Raw genomic sequence first — 20,785 nt, 5'->3', positions numbered from 1 at the left:
TTTTTAATATGTAGTCGGGACAATTGTAGATTACTGATCATTCAGACATTGTTAATTGTCAGCTCCTTATTATTTTTCTTAATTCACCCTGGTATATTTATCCTCTGTCCACTATTGTGCGTTAAGTGGTGATGATAATTGTCACCTTGATTGGTCCTACCTCACTTATGAGGAGTATCTATTCTTCTCCAACGATATGGTTATTTAGTTTACTCTCAACCGGTCTTCTTATATGTTATTAGCGTGCATCCGGTGGCTCCCTTGTTGGATACTGACTCATGGCGTGATTTCGACATACATTACTGGTATCCCCCTCCCTGTATTAGGTGTTTCTCAGATTATTCTACTGATCAGATTATTCTACTGAAACTGTCTACACCTTTCACAGTGAACATCTTATTGCCTGATTATATGTGTTCATTTATGTCATAGTCTGCGATGGGCTCTTATGTTTTCACCAACATGGCATCACAATATGCAGTTCCTAGAATTTCTTTTCAAGCCATGTGATGGCTAAAACATACCTTCTTAGACATTACATATGTTCTACACATCATGTGAACCCTGAGTAAATGATCATTTCATTGAGACAGCATATACAGTGACAATAAGTTCCCAAATTACAGATAACAGTTTAAATCCCATTCCAGATTCATCCCATGTGGGTACATACTGTCCAATTCCTCAATCCAATTAATTTCTCTTTGTTGAAGTTTTTTGGCTAGATTGCACCCTCTCCTAGGTAAGGTCACATGTTCCAAGATCACAAACTGAATCTGTGCAATCGTGTGTTTCTGGCCCTTGGAGTTTTGTGCAAACAGTGATTTGAATGATTGTTGTCTGATATTTGATTTATGTTCACTCCGTCTGGTTTTTGCCTTCCTACCAGTGAGACCAACGTAGTACATTCCTCATGGGCATTTGATCCCATGTATTACACTTGTAGTGTCACATGTGGAAGTATGTATCAATGAGATGTTGTGTCCATTGCGTGGATGGTTAATATAGTTACCCATGATCACATTGTTGCAACAGTTGCAATTGTTGCATGGTATACTTCCCTTAAAAAAAAATGTTGTTTGTTTTTTCATGACTGAAGTCCGATTTGATCAGATGGTCCCGAATTGATCTGCATTTGCTATAAGCAAACAATGGGGGATTAGGGAATAGGGTAGCTAGTGCTGGGTCTGAAACTAATAGTTTCCAATTTTTCTTAATTATTTTCTTTATACTAATACTTTGTTGTGAGTAGGTGGTCACATAAACGAGCTCTGTCTCAGTGGTTTTGACACTTGGTTTTAAGGCTTCAGTTCTTGGAGTGTTCCTCGCTTTGATAGCGTGTTTTGCTACGGATTCTTCATTGTATCCTCTCTTCAGGAATTTTCGGGGAGGTCTATTGCTTTGATGTCATATTCTTCTTCCTTAGATATAATTCTCCTATATCTGAGGAACTGATTTAGCGGGATGCTTTCAATTGTTTTCCTCGGGTGGAAGCTTGATGCTAATAATAAGCTGTTCCTGTCCTTGATGTTTTGCTGGTTTTTTTGAGTAAACTTAATCCTTGGTCCAAGGGCGTCCATGAATTTGAAGAAATCTTCAAGTTCTTCTTCTGTTCCATGCCATACTCTGAACAAATCATCAATGAATCTCACTAAACATTTAAGTTTGTTCTCCCATTTTGGAATTCTCAAAACTTGGGTTTCTTCTAGGTAAGTCATATACCTGTTAGCATAACTCGGTGCCATTGCGGCTCCCATTGTGGTTCCAGAAATTTGGATAAAGTAACGGTCCTCAAACAAAGAAGTTATCATTCAGTACAATAGTTAGGAGTTTCAATATCAATAGGCAATCCCCTCTCACAATGTCTTCTGTATTAAGTAAGAGCCACTCCATGGCCTCTAGTCCTGCCTGATGGCTGATGTTAGTAAATAAACTAGTCACGTCCATCGTGAACATGATGTCTGCATCTTCTTCAAAGGTTACCGATTCAAGTTTCTCCAGGAAGCGATTTGTGTCCTTGATATATGTGGTTGATGCATGTGTTAGAGGTTGGATCACTTTGTTTATATATTGGGCCAATGGCTACAGTAGGCTGTTGTTGGCCGCGATGATCGGGCGTCCAGGGGGGTTTTCCAGACTCTTGTGAATTTTCGGCAAGATGTTAATAACCGGCATCATTGGATGTGGATTTGTTAGAAACATTTTGGTTTTGTATGTGATGGTCGCATCCATTTCTGCTTCTAATATTTTTTTGATTATTTCCCGTACCTGTTCTGTCGGATCCATAAATACCTCGAGGTAAGTGTCCTGGTCATTTAATTGCCGTTCTACCTTAGTCTTGTATTTGGTGGTGTCTAAGATAACTAGTGCACCTCCCTTGTCAGCGGGTTTGATAATTAGGTCTGGATTCTGCCATAACCTCTCCCAAACTTGTTTCTCTAATCTTTCAAGACAATTTTCTGAAATGACTCTAGTACTGGGTTCTGAACCGGTGGAAAAAAGGTACTCTTAGGTTTCATTTCTAGATATTCCGATACCGATCTATTTTCTGGGATTTCTATAGAGTCAAAGAAAAGTTTTAGTTTCATTTTCCGTTTCAAATTGAAAAAGTCAATTTTTTCTTTGAGCAGGGTGCTGTTGTACATTGGGACAAAAGATATCCCCTTCTGTAGCGTTTGACTTTCAAAGTTAGTTAGTTTGTGACTTGAAATGTTCACCACTAAGTTTTCTTTTGTTAGAGATTCGCCTTTCTTAATGGATGTTTTCTTTTTCCCTCTTCTGCTCCGACTCGGTCTAAAAAAAGAGTAGGTCGCTGTGGATGTTCCTGTGACTTGTTTCGAAGTAGCCGGTAATTGGCTGGTAACTCGGATTTCTCTAAGATTCTGGTTTGTTTTCCAATGTGTTTTCTGGGTTCTCTGTTTCCCCACTTGAAGTGTCCGATGATGGTGGCGTTTGGTTTGGTGTTTGTCTGCTTTTGTTCCACTGAGGTCTTGTCCCCCTTCTGTTATCCTTCTGAAAGTAATATTCTTTCCAGGTATATACTATGTCAAGTTTATAATCCAGAGTGTCCCTTCTGAATTTCCTAATCTTCTTCGATTCTATCTCTTTCTTGAAGTTCTCTAGTTTGATATTGATCTCTTCAGAAGTGTGGATAGTTCTTCATTGGTTATCAGGGTTGATAGTGCTTTCTTTTTTGTTTCCAGGTCAGCTTCAATTGATGTGAGTGATTTTGACAATTCCTCGATGGTTAAGATGATAATGTCCAGTGAACATTTGCTTAATATGAGTCTCCACCGTTTGACAAAATCTGGGTTTTCCTTACACAATGTTGGTTCCAATTCTATCCTTAGACCCCGTGGGATGCGCTGTGCTCTGTAATATTGGGATACGGTGGTGGCATGTAACCATAAGAGCCCGTTGCAGACTATGACGTAAATGAACACATATAATCAGACAATAAGATGTTCACTGTGAAAGGTGTAGACTGTTTCAGTAGAATAATCTGAGAAACACCTAATACAGGGAGAGGGACACCAGTAATGTATGTCGAAATCACGCCATGAGTCAGTTACCCAACAAGGGAGCCACCGGATGCGCACTAATAACAAAGAAGACCAGTTGAGAGTAAACTAAATAACCATATCGTTGGAGAAGAATAGATACTCCTCATAAGTGAGGTAGGACCAATCAACGTGACAATTATCATCACCAGTTAACGCACAATAGTGGACAGAGGATAAATATACCAGGGTGAATTGAGAAAAATAATAAGTAGCTGACAATTAACAATGTCTGTATAATCAGTAATCCGCAATTGTCCTGACTACATATTTAAAAAAAAGGTACAAAATCTAAACTTGTGACGCGCAATTACGGGTAAACAAGAACTAAGCCAGCATATGAATCATTGCATTCATAAACAGCATAGGAATATGGAGATATCTGGAACATAGGGGACGTAGCAATCTATACACCCAAGATGGCGAACAGGAGAATACATGAGGAGATGAAAACACGAGTATATAAACGGACTAGCCCCGAAGTTGCCTAGCAACGGTTCGATGCACCCAGCTACGCGAGACTGAAGCTACCCAGCGAGGAATATCTTACACCATGCTGCGCTGGCAAATAAGGTATGAACGCAACAATATCTTTATTATAAGTGTCCAAAATAGGATCAATGCCGTTAGGCTAATCTGTACACACATATATTTCCAGTGTGAAGGTCTCAGACAGTCGAAGGCTAACAGACAAGAAACGCCACAGTGAACGACGCCATACGCGCACCGCTGCCGGCTAAGAAGGCTCGAACAGAGCGGTAACTGAGGTATGAACAGCCCCCTTATACACTCGGGAAATAAGCACAGTTGAATGACCACAATGCACAGTATAAGTATCACAAGATATGTATAATTATTTCCAGCTAATGAAGATTAAAGGTACAGGCCCACAGGCCGCACATATAGACTGAAAAACACCAGCATCTGATTATACACAAACGGAGACTCAGTGAGTTCACCAGACTTGAGTATGTTAATTCAGAGTGAATTTGAAACTGATTGTGATCTCCTGTTGGGACAAAGCACCTGATAAGCGACTTGTCCCACAGGAGAACACTTGACATCATATCCAGAGTTAGTCAATGGACAATCTGTTTTTATTGGAGTGTCCTTTCCTTGCAGAACAGACATGTGATACATTTGAGTATCTCTACACGTGGAATTAACGTGTCATAAAATCTCTTATCTAAAACAAAGCACTTTGGTGGTGCACACAGCAGATTCCAAGGTAAGTGACCAAGTTACTGAGAACCTAAATAACCTTATAAACATTGTATGGTAATTTTAAATCAAAATGATTCAAGCTGAAATACATATCTAAAAATAGTTTAATTTATAATTTTTTCTATGAAAGATTCTGATATCCTCACCTGAAGAAGGCCTCAGCGAAGCCCGAAACGCATAGTGAAAGACAGGAGGTATCCTAATGATAAGCACCAATCTAATTAGAGCATCTAGATAAAACCCTATCAAGATACTGGAATCAATACAGAACTTGGAATACCTTACAGGAAACACACTTATTTATTTTGAAGAATAGAAGAATGATGCACTGAAATTTATAATTTCTTCTTTTTTATTGTTGGAATTGAAAAATTGATGTTTGAAACAAGCATTGTAATGAAAACCAATTACTGTGTTAAACGCTTTTGAATGTATTGCTCACTAGACATCACAACAATTACGATGTATTTAAATTATTGTATGTTTATATATAAAAATATCTTGGAATCACATGCAGACGTACAATTGAATTACCAATTAACATTGGTTGAAGTGTGCCCCTGTTTTCCTCCCGTACAATACGGTAGACCCTCCATACCTTTTGTTGATAAGAGAGGCCTGAGTTGCGGGTTTAAAGTTCTTTAACCAGGTGTGTCTTTTGAGTAAGGTCCACAGGGATAGGGTGCGTCCAGCAGCCTCAGCAGAGTCCAGAGTGTTCTTCAATGTGTTATGGGTAACCTATCTGCCCTAAGCCACGACCGCCCGCAGGCGTGATCGGGTGGGCTCTGGGTCACCTTGAAGGCCCTCCTGGACTAGGCCCCATTGGAAATCGCTGTAACTGGTCAGGATAGCGGTATTGTTTGCAATCCTAGAAGAGTACGCCGCAGAGGCGGTGAGCCGTTTGCCCAGGGCATAAAGCTTTTAGTGTCTTTGTCCGGAGGGGCTTCCGCCGAGGACAGTGGAATCCCCACCCTTTTCCGAGTGATAGCAACCACCAAGGAGTCCGGTGTAGCATGACCCCTTATGTAGAGTGGGTCGGAAGGTGATGGGGGAATAATTTTTCAACCCAGGGTTAACCGCCCGTGTGAGAAACGGCGACAGCAAGGAAGGGGCTAGGTACCTCTTTACTGAGTTCAGTAAGGGGATGGCTTGACTAGTCAGAGGCTTCTCCTTGAGGATATCCTCAACAAAGTCTGAGTCTGGAGCTGCCTCATGTGTTGTAATCTGGAAATGATCAGCTGCTCTTTTTAAAATGGCATTGAACAACATCTGGTCATCAACAGGTGACCAATCCCTCTGTGAAGGCAAAGAAGGGGGATTTAGACAGATAATGTCTGGGTCAGGGATATGGGTTGGTGATAGCCAAGGGCCCTGATCCCCCACCTGATCTTGATCCCAGTCTGAGTCGTGATCAGCTGTGTCTTGTGCAAAGGGATTAATGTCCTCATAGGTATCCTCCTGTGTTGGGTCCTCTGGGGCATCCAAGATATCCTCGGGTGTCCCTGTGCAGAGATGGGGAATTTCTGCAGTTTGTAAGGAATGGGGCAGGAGTCCTCTTCCCTGGGTCTTTTGGGTGTAATGTACCTGTCAGAAAAGTCAATAAACTGGGCCATTTTGTCCATGTATTGTTCAAATCTCTCCCTAGTCCATAGTGAAGAAGCAGAAGGGACTGGAGGTGGAAAAGGCTGCCCAGAAGGGGGAGATCTTCCCCAATAAAGCCTTAGAGAGAGGCTGGGGGCTTCAGAATACTTCTCTTGACGAGAGGGGTGCCCTTGTGCTCTGTGGCTGCCGAAATGATAGCCACAAGGCTCTCGCTGTCGGTGACTCCACAAGTGCTTGTGCGCCCTTGGACGGTGTGTCGACAACGGTATGTTTTTTAGGGTGTACGCCCGTTCCAGAGGGATGCCCAGTCGCATGCCGCAAAAGTGGTTGCATGGAGGGCGCCGGACCTTGAGGTTCGGAAGGCGCTGGTGAAATTTTCGGCGGTCCGATTGGCTTTATGCGCTTCTTCGATGGCTGTCGAAAAAGGCCTTAGGGGTTGTTTTTTTTTTAATCTGTGGTACGTGGGTGCCCTTGTCGCCGGGGTGTGAACTCCCCATAACAGAGTCGGTGGCCTGTCTGTCGGGCCGGGCATTTGGGAGCCTGTAGGCTCCGCTGAGAGGTCGATGGCTCCCAATGGATTCCTCGTTGTCCGGGGGAAATACTTTTGGCGTGCATAGCGTAGGCCGCCCACCGTTTAGTCCACCTGTCTTTCAATGTTTTCAGTCAAAATAGCTTATAGGACTTGCGTGAGCGCTCGTCGTGGTCTCGGGGAAGACACCGATTGCATCGGCGATGGGTGTCCTTCCAAGGAAACTTGCCGTTAGATGGGCAAAATGTAAAGGGCGTCCTCTACATAGCAGAGGGTAGCGGCAGCCAGACCAAGAAGAGAATGAGTGGGGTACAGGAAATACATTCTTAGATAAGAATAAACCCAGGGCCCCACTCTCCCTACTGTAAGGGCCTGGCCGGAGGGCCGAGGCCACGCGGTCACAGTCAAACAGTCGCCGAGCAGGAATCCCACGAGGCAGTCGTTGAGAAGATGAATCGGGAGACGGTCGTGGGGACAAAAGTTAGCAATATAAAACTCTTGAAAGCTTTGCAAAGATGACCAATTAGGTTGGCAGAAAAAAACATTTGAGGGACCTCGACGCGTGTGGGATTTTGGGTACACTACACGTCACGTTAGGGATAGTGTTACTGTCACGCCCATGTCGACGTCCCCTTTCGATCTTCGAAAGAAAGATTCAATACTCTGTGATTTCCACTAGATGTCAAACTATATGCACCGCAGATTCAAAAGCATCAGAAACCTTTTTCCCCCACAGTACCTTAGGTTAGAAGAACATGTTTGTGTTGGATGGTCCGCGATGTTGCAGCTCTGGACCCGACCTCCGGATTCCTTGGTCTGGTGACTGAAGGCAGGACAATGGACGGCATCTCTCAGCAACAGTCTCGAGGGAGGACCTGAGGCACGACTTTCAGCAACTTCCTGGTTCACTCTGCGGTTTTGGCGTCTTTTCTGCAGCACCAACAAAGGACACGGATCGGCCAGTCAATCTTCACTTCCTGCAGTCTCACACTCTGGTGAGGGGGTCTGGGTGAGTTGGATCGGATCTCTGGAGTTTCCTTACAGGTTCAGTAAAGATATTGACGGATTCGGCCTTTCGACGATGATACATTCGAAATGGCAGCAGGTCTCCTGGTATTGGGGTTCCGCAGCTCTGGAAGCTCCTAGGACCTCGGGAGATGGCTTGTTTCAAAGTTTGTCTCGGGACTGGTTGTTCCCACCAGTCAAAGGGAAGGAGTTGTCCTCTTCAGAGCTCCTCTGTCGCATAGAGAACGGGGGCAGGACATCAGTGGTCGCTTCACAGTGTTGCAAAGGGTTTGCAAGTGTCTCTGGTCATCATGCTCTTCGGTTTCCAGTGGTGGACTTGCTTTTCATTCCAGAAGTATCACCTTTTATACAGTTCCAGCACACACCCAGCACACACTCCTCTGCAATCTGTCAGCATTTTAGGCACTCTGGCAGACAAAGTACAAGGGGGTGGAAAACTCCTCCCCTACTGGTGTGTGAGACAGACACACAGACAGACAGACAGACAGACAGACACACACACTTACTTGTAGAGGAAGGGCTAACAAAGAACAATCATGCTAGTAATGGCAAAAAAAGAAGGGAGGCCCCAAGTTTGTACTTGGGTGCCCCTGTTGTGCACTACCGGAACTATGGACATAGCCTACTGTACAAGAAATACACAATAGTTGGTAGAACACGTCCACTGCCACCAAACATGACAAGGTGATAGCCTATGTGACTAAAAAGTCACATGAGCAGAGAGAAGAAGGATACTAGGTATCCCTTTGCCACTCCACTGACGGTGGTGTGTGCCAATCTCTCAGACTATAGTTTTGGGAGAGCTACTCCATCCTTAAGAACTGTAGTAACTTGAGGATACAGAAAGATAATCTTAAAGGAGGACCATAAGGATCCCCAGCAACACTGCACGTAGGGAGCTGTGTGCTGCAGTAGTAAAAACACAGATGCCTTTAAGAGCTATGGAGCAGACAGACTCCATAGTACAGGTAGAATACAAAGAATAGAGTTCCAAAAGACAGAGTCCACAAGAATAAATGAGAAGCAAAAGGCTCCACTCATTCAGAACTGAAAGATAAAGGTCCAGAAGTCCAGCCAAAAGTGTGGGTGGGTCTCACTCGGAGAGAGGATGAAGCATACAAATTATAACTCTCCCCAACACTTTCCAAGGAAATATTTTAATACCGGAAGGACAGAACGTAAAGGGTGTCCTTTTCGTTATTATGTTGAAATGTAACAGCAGCCAGACAAAGCATAGTAGAAAGGAAAATGAAAAGGATATGAAAGACAGCATGGTGAAGGCCGCGGCCAACCATCGAGAAGACAAAGTCTGCCGATGGCGGAAAAAAACAGTCTGAGGGACCTCGATGCGCGACGGATCATGGGTGCAATACACGTTACATAGGGATAGTACTACCAACATACCCTGTCGATGTCCCTTTTTGAAGTTTGAAAACATAATGCAATACTCTGCACCTACAACTAGACATTGGCCTATGCACAGCATGTGATTCTAAGCAGATCCACAAGCCTCACCTTTTTCTGCTGGCATGAATTGTATTGGGAGCACAGCATTTCTATGAAACTATGGAGTTTTGGAAATAAAGTTTAAACAATATTTGTTTAACTTTTTGTCTTTTGGCTTTCTGACTTGAACTATCACAGTAGTGCTGCTCACACTGACAGTGTTTGAGTGCCGTCAAGCATCAGATATATATGGGATATATTACTCACCGTAATCGTATTTCTGATGCTTGTATTTGCTTAGATTCACATGCTGTGCATAGGCTGACATCTAGTGGAAGCTGCAGAGTATTACAGTTGTTGTTTTCGAAACCCAAAAAAGGACGTTGACAGAGCGTGCCAGTAATACTATCCCTAGTGTGAGGTCCACTGTACCCATGGTCCTTCATGCGTCAAGGTCCCTCAGATTGTTCTGTTTGTTTCTGACATGAGATTGCAGCGTGAGTACAGGTGTAGCGTATTAGATAAAGCCCGGATAAAGCATCCATGCACCGCCTCTCCAAGTGGAGGAAGGGTGGGAGCATGCAAATCTAAGCAGATACAAGCATCAGAAATACAATTAAGTTGAGTAATGTATCCCTTCTGAAGTTTGTGGAAATCTGCTTAGAACACATGCTGTGCATAGATTAGCAAGCAGTGTTTGGAAGTGGTGGGTTGTGAGAAGGTACTGCAGCAAATAGATGTTTTAGAACCGCCTGCCCCACCTGGGTATCTGCTTTAGAGTGTGTGTCAATGCAGCAGTGCTGAGTGAAGGTGTGTACTGAGCACCGTGTAGCTGCTTTGAAAATGGCGCCCAGTGGGACGTTTGCGATAAAAGCCAGAGTAGCTCCTGTCCCCCTTGTGGAGCGAGCTCTTGGTGTGAAAGGCAGTGTCTTGTTTGATAAAGAGTAGCAGATCTGTATGCATCCTACTATACATCCGGAGTTGGCATTTTTGGAAATGCGGTCTCCTTCTCTGCCTGGTGCTGCGGAGACAAACAGTTGGTCTGTTTTCCTGACCGGTCTGGTTTGTTTGTTTATTTATTTATTTATAATGCGCGCCAGACCCAGGTTATCAGGGCGCAGGTACAGGAATATTTTCAGCTTGTTACAAGGTTACACAGCAATGGTCAGAATACAGTAGTAGGATAAGTATGTACAACAGGAAATCTACACATAGGAGATATATACACAAAGCGCATAAATACAAATAGCAGGTTAGTCTGGGGATGGGATGTAAAGCATTTAAGGGCAAGTTGGTAGTAGATTAGACACTGGTATAGTACATAGTAGAGGACCACCCTCCTGACATCTAGTGTATGGAGTTTCATCTCAGCTGAGCTTCTGGGGTTCTGAAAGAAGGCTGGTAGCTCAATAGATGGTTTACGTGGAATTTTTTAATTAACTTAGGTGAAAACCTAGGGTGCATTCTTAATACCAATTTGTCTTTGTGGGTAACCAAGAAAGGGTCTTGCAATGACAATGCTTGGAGTTCACTGACTCTCCTTATGGAGGTGATAGCCACCAAGAAAGCCGCTTTATATGCGAGGTGTTTAAGGCTTGACTTATGCATAGACTCAAAAGGTGGTCCCATGAGTTTTGCAAGTACTACATTGAGGTCCCAGCCTGGCGGTGGGTTAGATATAGGAGGGTGGAGTCTCTTTACTCCTTCCAGGAATGCCTTAATGACAGGAACCTTCCACCATGATATTTTACTGTGAGAGGTGGTGTAGGTGGATAGAGCCGCCAGGTGAACCTTTATAGAGTTAAAGAGTAACCCAGTGTCTGATAAGTGGAGCATGTAATGCAGAATGTGATTTGGGGTACATTCGGTCGGGTTTATTTGTTTTGACTGGCACCAAATTACAAATCTTCTCCACTTGTCAAAATAACAGTGACTGGTGTTTGGTTTACGTGCCTCCTTGAGGATATCCATACAGTTTTGAGGTAAACTAAGATGTCCAAACTCTATGACCTCAGGAGCCATGCTGCCAAGTTCAGTATGTGCGGTTGGGGGTGTAATGTTGTCTCCCCATTCTGGGAAAGCAAGTTGGTTTGGCACGGGAGCTTCAGTGGATCGCACATGGCCAGTTTGAGCAGATGTGGATACCTGGGTTGTCTCGCCCACATGGGAGCAACTAGGATGAACGTCATCTCGTCTTTGTAAATCTTGTTCATCACCCTGCTCATTAGTTGAGCTGGGGAAAAGTGTAGGCGAAATTCCCTGACCAACTCATCCATAGGGCGTTCCCCTTGGACTCTGGTTGAGGAAACCAAGTCTGGGCATTGCTTGTTTTCTCTTGCAGCGAACAAGTCTAGCATGGGGTAACCCCACTGTGAGAAAATGTGATCTACGACATTTCGGTCAAGTCGCCATTCGTGATCTTCTGGGAGAGGATCTCTGCTTAGCGAGTCCGCTAGGGTGTTGAGTTCCCCTGGAACATGTTGGGAGGTCAGGAACATCCCACGTTTGAGTGCCCACTTCCATATTTTCTGTGCTAGCCTGAACAAATTTGGAGAATGTGTGCCCCTCTGCTTGTTGATGTAGAACATTGCAGTGGTGCTGTCTGTTAGAATTTGTACCAACTGATTTGTCAGGTGTGCTTCGAAGGCTTGTAGTGCTTTGAATACTGCTAGAAATTCCAGTAAGTTGATGTTGTTCTGTGCTGTGATTTGAGTCCAGAGACCATGTGCTGTGAGATGAAGGTGCTGGGACCCCGACCCAGAGATTGACGCGTCTGTTGTAACTACTGCTTGCACCGCCGGGTCGTGGAAGGGTTTTCCCTTCAACAGGTTGTCCTTTGTCCACCAGCGTAAGGCTTGTACTAGTGTTGGCGAAAAAACCACTAGATCGTCCCACTGACCACTTGCCCAAGACCACTGCTTTGCCAACCACTACTGCATTGGGCACATGCGCAATCGTGCGTGTGGGACCAGGTTAATGCAAGATGACATCATGCCGAGCAAACACATCGCTTTGCATACACTTATCTGGTGACCGGCTTGATACCGAGGTATAGCAGCAGTATGTTTGGATTCTTTCCTTGGGTGGAAACACTAGCCCTTCTTCTGTCTTTATGACAGCTCCTAAGAACTGTTTTCTCTTGTTTGGTGGGAGGCTTGATTATTTCTCGTTTATTTAGAAGCCCAATTGAAAAAGAAGGTTGACTGTTCTTTGTGTATTTTGCTTGAAATTTGGGTTGTTTCCCCCGTGATCAGCCAGTCATTCAGATATGGTTACTGTTAGGACAGTTTTTCTGAAGTCCAACTAAGGGCTTAGTAAAACCATCCAACTGCGGCAGTAAAAGACTCCACTCTTAGTATAAGGCTGTACCACCTGAGTACATGGTAGCTTAGACAGAGCAGCCAGGATTATGTTAGGAGGGAAAGTGGGCTGTAGAATCAGCACAAATGAAATTGTAATACAAATGGTCCAAATAAACACCGAAACACTATGTATGTAAAAATAAATAAATTATTTAAATACAGGTAGGCCCTGATAAATCTAGGGGAAATAAGTACTAACACATTATATGAAATCACAATTATAAAAACACAACACTATACTTGAAGGTACACAGACCAAAGTGTAAACCTTATTTGGAATACCTTACAGTAGTTCTAGGGAAGTCAAAAGCTTTTCATACACATTCAGTATAGGTCACACCTATTCTTGGGCAGTAAGAACCAATGGTTGCCTTCACAATTACATTCAGTAATGCAAGGGCAGTAGACCCTACCAGTTGTACAGTGACTCTCAGTACAAATAACAATCAGTCAACTGGACAATATACTTTTTGTGAAAAGTGGAACGCTTATTCCAGGTACAGTAAAAACCTATAACTACTTTTGTGATAACACACAGTTATTCTAGGTCGTGAGAAAAACCTAAGGATGTCATATTCAATTACAGGTGCTTTTGAGATCAGTAAAACACAGGTTGAGATGAGCAGTAATTCTTGTAACTTATTTTTTGGGATGGCACACAGATAATTCAAGGTAGGTAAAAGCCATATCATTTTTCAATTTCACAAGGAGTCCAGGTTAGATCTTTCCAAGCTATACAAGTAACTGATAGATGACTTATAAGGGACAGTTAGAACCACAGACTCTGGGTTAGAAAGCACAGGGAAAGTAAACCCTAATGTTACACTTTACTGAATGACTCAAAGTTATTCAAGGTAGGCAACAACCTTAGGCAGACTTATTCTGGACAGGCAAGCAGCAGGTCAGGTGAAGCAAGACCCAGTTGGAGGACACTCATAAAATTACACTGCAGGAATAATCTTGTGAAACCAACACATTACTTTTGGGAAGAGGCACAGCCTAATCACAGGAGAGTAATATACCTTCACATCTATTTTCTATTAGAATGGCAAAACAGTTGCTAAGGAAAGAAAGATGTTAACCATACTTTTAAGAATAGTGCATCACACATCCAAGGTAAGTAAGAACTGTTGTAACTGTTCGCTCTTAGAGTTACAGTTACCAACTAACTCTTTTATAAGTAAGTAACTTTTAAACACTTATTTTCTTTTAAAGGCAAAAGGCCCAATCCCTTAAAAGTCTTTCCCTTATTCTTGGAGCATGAGTTTTCTCAGTGGCAGAATGGGAGTCACTAGGTTCTAGTGTCCAACAGACAGTGTCAGGATAGGTTCTTAAGTAGCAAAAGTCAGAGTTCCTTAGGAAGACTGGGCAAACAGTCAAGTACTTTACTTTAAAGTTAGAAGAGAGTCCAGGGGCTTCACAGAAGACACCCTAGCAGGATTCTAGCAGTGAGACTGGGTGCACTGGATGAGAGGCCTCCCCATCACAGAAAACAACCCACAGCTTCACAGAAATGCTAACCAAGCCAACACAGTACCTCAGCATTGAAGAAGATTTTGCAGCAGGAGGACTTCAGGGTCTGCAGCCAAATACCCGGTCAGTGGATTCCTTGTCGTGGAGACTGAAAACAAGACCACTGAAGGAACTTTGCAGCAGGGATCGATGAAGAAGGCTCTAGGCAAAGTTTTCCTTGTGGCTGAATGCGGTTCTGCCTTTTCAAGGAGCACAGAAGACGACAGAAAATCGTGGTTGAATTCTCGTCGTTACTAAGTTCCAGCACTCTGTTGAGGGGACTTTTCGGACTCCATTTGTGTCTCTGAAGATCCACCAGGATGCCCACGAAGTTTCAGTGAGATTCGGAAAAGACTGTGCACCGCACAGTGGCTCAAGCTCCCAGGATATTGGGGTATTGCAGCAAGGCAAGGTCGCAGCAACGCATGGGATGGCTCAAAATGCAGGTCTTGAGTCCAGTGGTTCTTACCAGGCACTGGGTCAGGGTCATCGTTTACGGAGTCCCCAGGTCGATTAGAAGGAAGAGCTACAGCAGGCTCAGGTTACACAGCAGGCTCTGCGGTCGCTGGAAATCATCTCCACTGCTTTTCCTTCATCATCCTCTTCGATTTCGGTTCCAGTGGTCTACTTTTCTTTAGCTTCCAGGTTCGCAGTATTTATCAGGAATTACAATACAACTTCTGCATTCTCTCCCTGCATTTTACAAGAAGGGGCGGTCTGGTTGTCCAATCAGGACAGCCAGCCCCCCCACTGGGATTTGTCCCCATTCAGGCAAGGAGGAAGACAAAGGGCAAAAAGGTTCCCACTCACAGAGGTGTTCAGGAAAAATATCCCACTAGTAAAGCAAAAAGTTCTGGGGTTGACCCAGGTCAGGAATATTTACCAGTTCTGTGAACATCTTACCCAACATGTACACTGGTATTGCTTCCCTGCGCGGGTGCACTGTCACTACCGCCACTTTCTTGGTGAACACCCTTAGAGCCGAAGCTATGCCTTAAGGGTAGCACCTTGAATTGGTAGTGCTGTTTTGCCATCTTGAAACGCAAGAATTTTCTGTGCACTGGGAACATTGAAATATGAAAATGGGCATCTTTCATATCAAAGGTTGCCATGTAGTCCACTTGCATTAACAGTGGGATTACCTCTTGTAGCGTTGTCATGTAGAATTTTTGTGGCTTGATATAGGTGTTTGCAGGACGCAGATCTAAAACAGGGCGCATTGTTAGATCTTTTTTGGGAACAAGGAAGTACACTGAATAGATACCCTTGTTTACCTGGTTCGCCGGGACGATTCCGATGGCGTCCTTTAACAGCAGTGCTGCGACCTCTTCCAGGTGTATGCCTTGTTCCTCCCTTGTGGTGGCTCCTGGTCAAGGGGGTGGAAGGAGGGTCGCTGTAGTCATTCTATGCAGTAACCGCCCGCTATGAAAGCACCCACTTGTCCGAGGTGATTTCCTCCCATGCGTGCGTGAAGTGTGTTATTCGTCCTCCTACTGGAGTGACATAGGAGGGAACCTGAAGCGGGTGGTCATTGCTTTGGGGGTGTAGACCCACCCCTGGAAGAGGAGGATCTGCCCCTGCCGCAAGTTCTTCACTGGCCCCTCTGGAAACCTTGAGACGATTGTCCCTGATTGGAACCCCAGGATGAACCCTGACCTTGGTTGTATCCGATTCCCCTCTGCTAATTTTGGCCCCTGAAGTGACAAAAATTGTTTCCGCCTCTTTGGCCTGAGGGCTTATTGGTGAGTTGGCCCAGAGACTTTAAAGTGTCATATTCCTCCTTTGCACTCTTTAATGCATCCTCTACTGCTTTGCCGAAAAGCATGTTAGGCTCGACTGGCATATTAAGGAGGATTGCCTGTGTCTCTAATTTGAATCCTGATTGGCGCAGCCATGCATGACGCTTTATAATAGTGCCCTCTGCTATAATTCTGTCAGCGTTGTCAGCTGCATCTAAATTATTTTTTAAAATACAGTTAGATACAGCTTGCCCCACCGCTACTGCAAGGGACAACTGCAACTCTAATGGTTCTGGGGCTGAGGCCATTAAGGTGGCTATTTCCTCCCACTTGTGACAGTTGTAAATGGCCAGCAGAGTGGTGTTGTCAGCAATTCGTGTCTGAAAAGCTGCAGAGGTGGCCACTTTCCTTCCGAAAGTGCATTGTTTCTTACTCTTTAGCTCAAGGGGCGCTTCCGATGAAGCGAGTGGTGTTCCTGCCCTCATCCTTGTCATGGTTATTACCAGTGAATCAGGTTTCAATTGACCCCTTATGTAGAGGGCGTCTGATGGGGCTGGTCGGAACATCTTCTCATTTCTGGAGTTTACTGTCCGCGTGAGGTTTGGGGTTTCTAGAGAGGGTTGAATCCTTCTTTGTACGGATTTTAATAATGGGATAAATTGCGTTACTTCCCTTATGTCGCCCAATATGTCCTCGACACAGTCTTTGTCGACCTTGGTTTCCTGTGTTTGAATTGAAAATGCTCTGCTGCCTTTAGCAGCACGTCATTAAACTGAAGGTGGCTGTCTACTGGTGAATCCGCCACTGGCGTTTCTACCTGATCTGGGGAGGGTAAGATGTAGACGTGTTCTTCCTCGTCATCAAAAATAATGATCTACCTCCCCTGTGTTTTCTTGATCCTGAGAATCTGTATTGGGGTCATAGAGATCAAATTGGTCTGGGTCCTACTTGCTTAGGGGTGTCTTGAAACGTGTCTGGCCGGGCCCTTTTTGCTGGGGGTTGAGACAATGTTGCCCCGGTAGTTGATGGTGTGTACTGGAGACTACCCATAGCTTGAGGGTTTAAAAAAAAAAAAAAATCGGCCATAAAGGACATACGTCTCATCACTCTGTCAATATCCTCAGCAGATCATTGTGAGGAACTGGGGACAGTGACTGGAGTAGGGGTTAGTTCTGGTGTAGAGTGCCTTTTGTGTTTCATGAGTGCAGACAAAGTACCCTCCCCTTGGGAAACACTTTCTTTCTCCCTATGAGATGCACTCTCCTTTTCCCTATGGAGTTTGAGGCTCTTCGAAGTATGTTGTTTCAAAGGCCGACCTTGAAGCAGTGTCTCAGGGACATGTTTCTTGACCAAGTGTGACAAATATGTTGTCTGCGGTTGGTTTGCCGTTTTCAACACAATAGGAGAGTCGTTTTTTGGCGGAAGGGTGAGTCGTAGCCACGCAACTCGACGCTTGGTCTTCGGTGGCAGAATTAGACACAGCTGCTAAGTTCGATTTATCTTTATTACCTTGGGGGCCTGTAGTGTGGTGAGCGTGATCGCGAATGCCCAGAGGACAGGGAGCTAGTCTGTTGGGGTCGTGTGCCTGCACGTGGGAAACCGTTGGTTCCCTATCGCCTTCGTCGTCTGAAAAGACGCAGATGCTGCCGTCACTTCAAGCACCCTCCACGTTTATGGTGGCCTCTACCTGCATGCGTGGTGGGCCCAGCAACTAGTCTTTCAGTCCTTTAGGGTCTTGGGTTTAAAAAGCTTACAAGCTTTACACTGCCCCCCTTGGTGATCCCTCGGAAGGCAGAGGTTGCACACCTGGTGCAAGTCCTTCCAGGGACATTTCTTCTTACAACTTGGACAGAATTTAAAGGGTGTATTCTCCATGGTTAATTAGAAGGGCAGTCTGGCGATTATAAAGGGGAGAAGGGGAAATATGCATTATTTTCAAAAGCTAAGATGTGTAACAGCCCTCACTCTCCCTACTGTCTGGGCCGAGGCCCGGAGCGGCCTTCCGAGGTCGTAGGATCGTTGAGGCAAGTCTTCGTCCGACGATGATAGACCTCGAAAACCCTTGTGGAATTTGTTGTTGAGCAGTGATTTCAAACAAGGACAGCGAGAGAACTAGCTCTAATTTCTTTGTAAATAAATCGCGTTAGCCGAAAGAGACTCTGCGTTTAGCGTCCGACAATGATGGCGGAAAAAAGAATCTGAGGGACCTCAACGCGTGAAGGACCATGGGTAAGTGGACGTCACACTAGGGATAGTATTACTGGCACGCCCTGTCGACGTCCCATTTCGAGTTTCGAAAACAACAACTGTAATACTCTGCAGCTTGCACAAGATGTCGGCCTATGCACAGCATGTGATCTAAGCAGATTCCATATATCGGGGAGACTCAACCCTTGAATGAATCATCTTTGAAAATATGAAGAAAGACTTCATGAGTGCAGTCTGCTCCAAAACACTCTACCAAAAGGTGAACACTGAGCCTTTTGTCTTAACCATTCCTGAGGAACATTTGGGGTGATCTGCTGGCAGGACACAGCCTACTGCAGCTTAGATCACTGGTACCCAGGAACCTGCTCACTGGAGGTGACGGAACTCTCCAAGTGCTCCAAGAACTTCCTGGCTGGGAAGTGCAGTAGAAAGGCCCAGCATACCAAGTGACCCCTAGCTCTCCATGCAACTCCAAACCACTTCCACGCCGGTTTAGGTACCGTGCACGCTGCAACAAGGGAACTACAGGAGTCATGTTTAACCTTGATGCTCGAGCACCTTACACAAGTTTTGCTACACACCGAAGTACCACAGTCTCTGCATTTAAGACCCACGAGTCTTCTTACATTTCCAACTCGATATTGTCTGCCTGGTTACCAGCTTCTTCGGGCCCCAAAACATTGCGGGTGTAGCACTACGATGCTGTTTTGGAGCCAGTTAAGCTCACTCGCTATGCAAGGCAAATCTTTGCTTCTCACCCAAGGCCGCTGAGTCTTCCAACGCTGCAACCTGATACCTCATGCCGTTTCCAAGTATCTTTGACTTGCAATCTGTCACCAAACCACAGCCCATCGTTGGATCCCATCGACACCACACCACAACTAAGCCCCCAGACTATCTGTTTGACACCTGAAAAGCCTGCAATGCAATTAGACAGGTAGTGATGGTGGTTCGGACCCTGCAGTCTGCTTTAAAGGGCCCTAGTGACCTCTAAGACGCCCACTTCATATATTTGTAAAACTATACATGGAACAGGAGCACTTGCTGCAGAAACAGTTTGCCTGGCTCCCCTGTCTTCAAACCCAGATTGCCCCTTTATTCCAAAGTCTGCATTCTCTTTGTTTTCCCTTAGAAGGGTGGGTGATTAGTGTTTTATTAGTTGCATGTGTTTTTCGTTTAAAGTATCCTATTGTTATAGAACCTTGGTAGGACATTGTTTTATTTTGGTACAACAGTACTATTATTGTTTGGCCTGCTTTTGCGTTAAAGCAAGGTATAGCCTGCCCTCGGCCTGCGCTACTTTAAAAGGTGAAGGATGTAAACCATTTAGGTTGTATCGGTTTCACCTACAAGATTGGAATCATTGCTGGTTAATTAGTAGTGTGCGACAGAGTAGACGTTTTAGTCACTAATCATCCTTGTACTATTGCAAAACAGTGTCATTTTATCACACATATACCTTTTGCATAATATATGTTCATTAGCTTACAAATCCCTTGCCAAGCAAACAACAATGAGGTCATCAACCGTGCAAAATCCCTAACAGATGATGCGTATAAAGCACAAGGTGGAACTTCTGACTATTAACAGTGTAGTCACGTGTTCTGGAAAGCATAGCTAAAATGATTATACAGTATGATTACCAAGAAAGAAACAGTATACAGAGGAGCAGGATGAAATAAGTTTATTCAAATTTATTGCACTGAGAATGGCAACAAACAAACCAAGGATTTCTGTATAACAACACAGATCAGTCAAGAGTTTAAAATAAGCATTTTCTGCTCCTTAAGATCATATAGGAAAATAACTCACCTGTTTGGAAGTTGTTCCTGTTCAGCTAAGATGGCAGTACTGCAAATGTTTTCCATCGAGTCCTCACTCGCCACAGGCATGGTGGATATTGTTTTGCTCCCTTTGAGATCAGAAATGACTGCTTGATGAATAGATGTGATGTGATCCTTAATAGCTCTTTCTTGCTTGGTGTGCTCAGGAGCATCTTCAACATCTCTTTCTGGGTCGGTGTTTTCACAGGTGTGCTCAACTTCACTGGCTGGGACATTCTGCCCCTCATTGTCCTCTCCACTTTCAGCAACAGTAGCCCTTACCCGTCGTGATGGTCTTTTTGGCTGGCTTTGGGAAATACATGATATGGATGAGACACGTATACATGGAAAAAAACATGGTAAATATTGTCAGGCTTTAGTAAAACTATTTGGCAGATTAAACAACTGATCAGCCCTCGCATTCATTTGTGATCCAACAACAAATAATGCAACACAGCCTCCTTGATTTTATCACATTAATAAAAAGCACCACAAAGGAATGTATGCACTCTACAGACATTGGAAAACTAGTCGGTGGTGTGAATTATGAAGCAATTAAATTTTAAACACTCAAAATAATCCTTAGTTTGAAAGATACCCAAGTTACCTTGCCTCACATTGCTGCTCGATAAACTAAGCAGTGCTTGACAAAGAATTGAAAACACACCAGAAAAATCTTAATGACTGGTTAGCTACTTAAATATAAATGGAGGCCCTGTTGCAGATGGTGTACTACTGTGTTAAACAAATGAAC

The 20,785-nt window shown here is 44.3% G+C and overlaps 1 protein-coding gene across 7 annotated transcripts in view; it reads right to left on the bottom strand.

Moving 5' to 3' along the window:
• The window catches only part of LOC138497164 (ubiquitin thioesterase otulin-like), a 1,020,877-nt gene that overhangs the window by 385,803 nt on the left and 614,289 nt on the right, over window positions 1-20,785 (bottom strand). For all 7 annotated transcript variants that reach the window (XM_069620441.1, XM_069620446.1, XM_069620442.1 and 4 more), the window contains exon 5: window positions 20,021-20,338. In XM_069620441.1, coding sequence (XP_069476542.1) covers window positions 20,021-20,338 — 318 coding nt within the window. The remainder of the gene's footprint in view (window positions 1-20,020; window positions 20,339-20,785) is intronic.

Source organism: Ambystoma mexicanum, chromosome 5q, assembly GCF_040938575.1.
Source record: "Ambystoma mexicanum isolate Mex_15411 chromosome 5q, UKY_AmexF1_1, whole genome shotgun sequence".
NCBI lineage: Eukaryota > Metazoa > Chordata > Amphibia > Caudata > Ambystomatidae > Ambystoma > Ambystoma mexicanum.
This window is presented reverse-complemented; position numbering and strand designations above follow the sequence as displayed.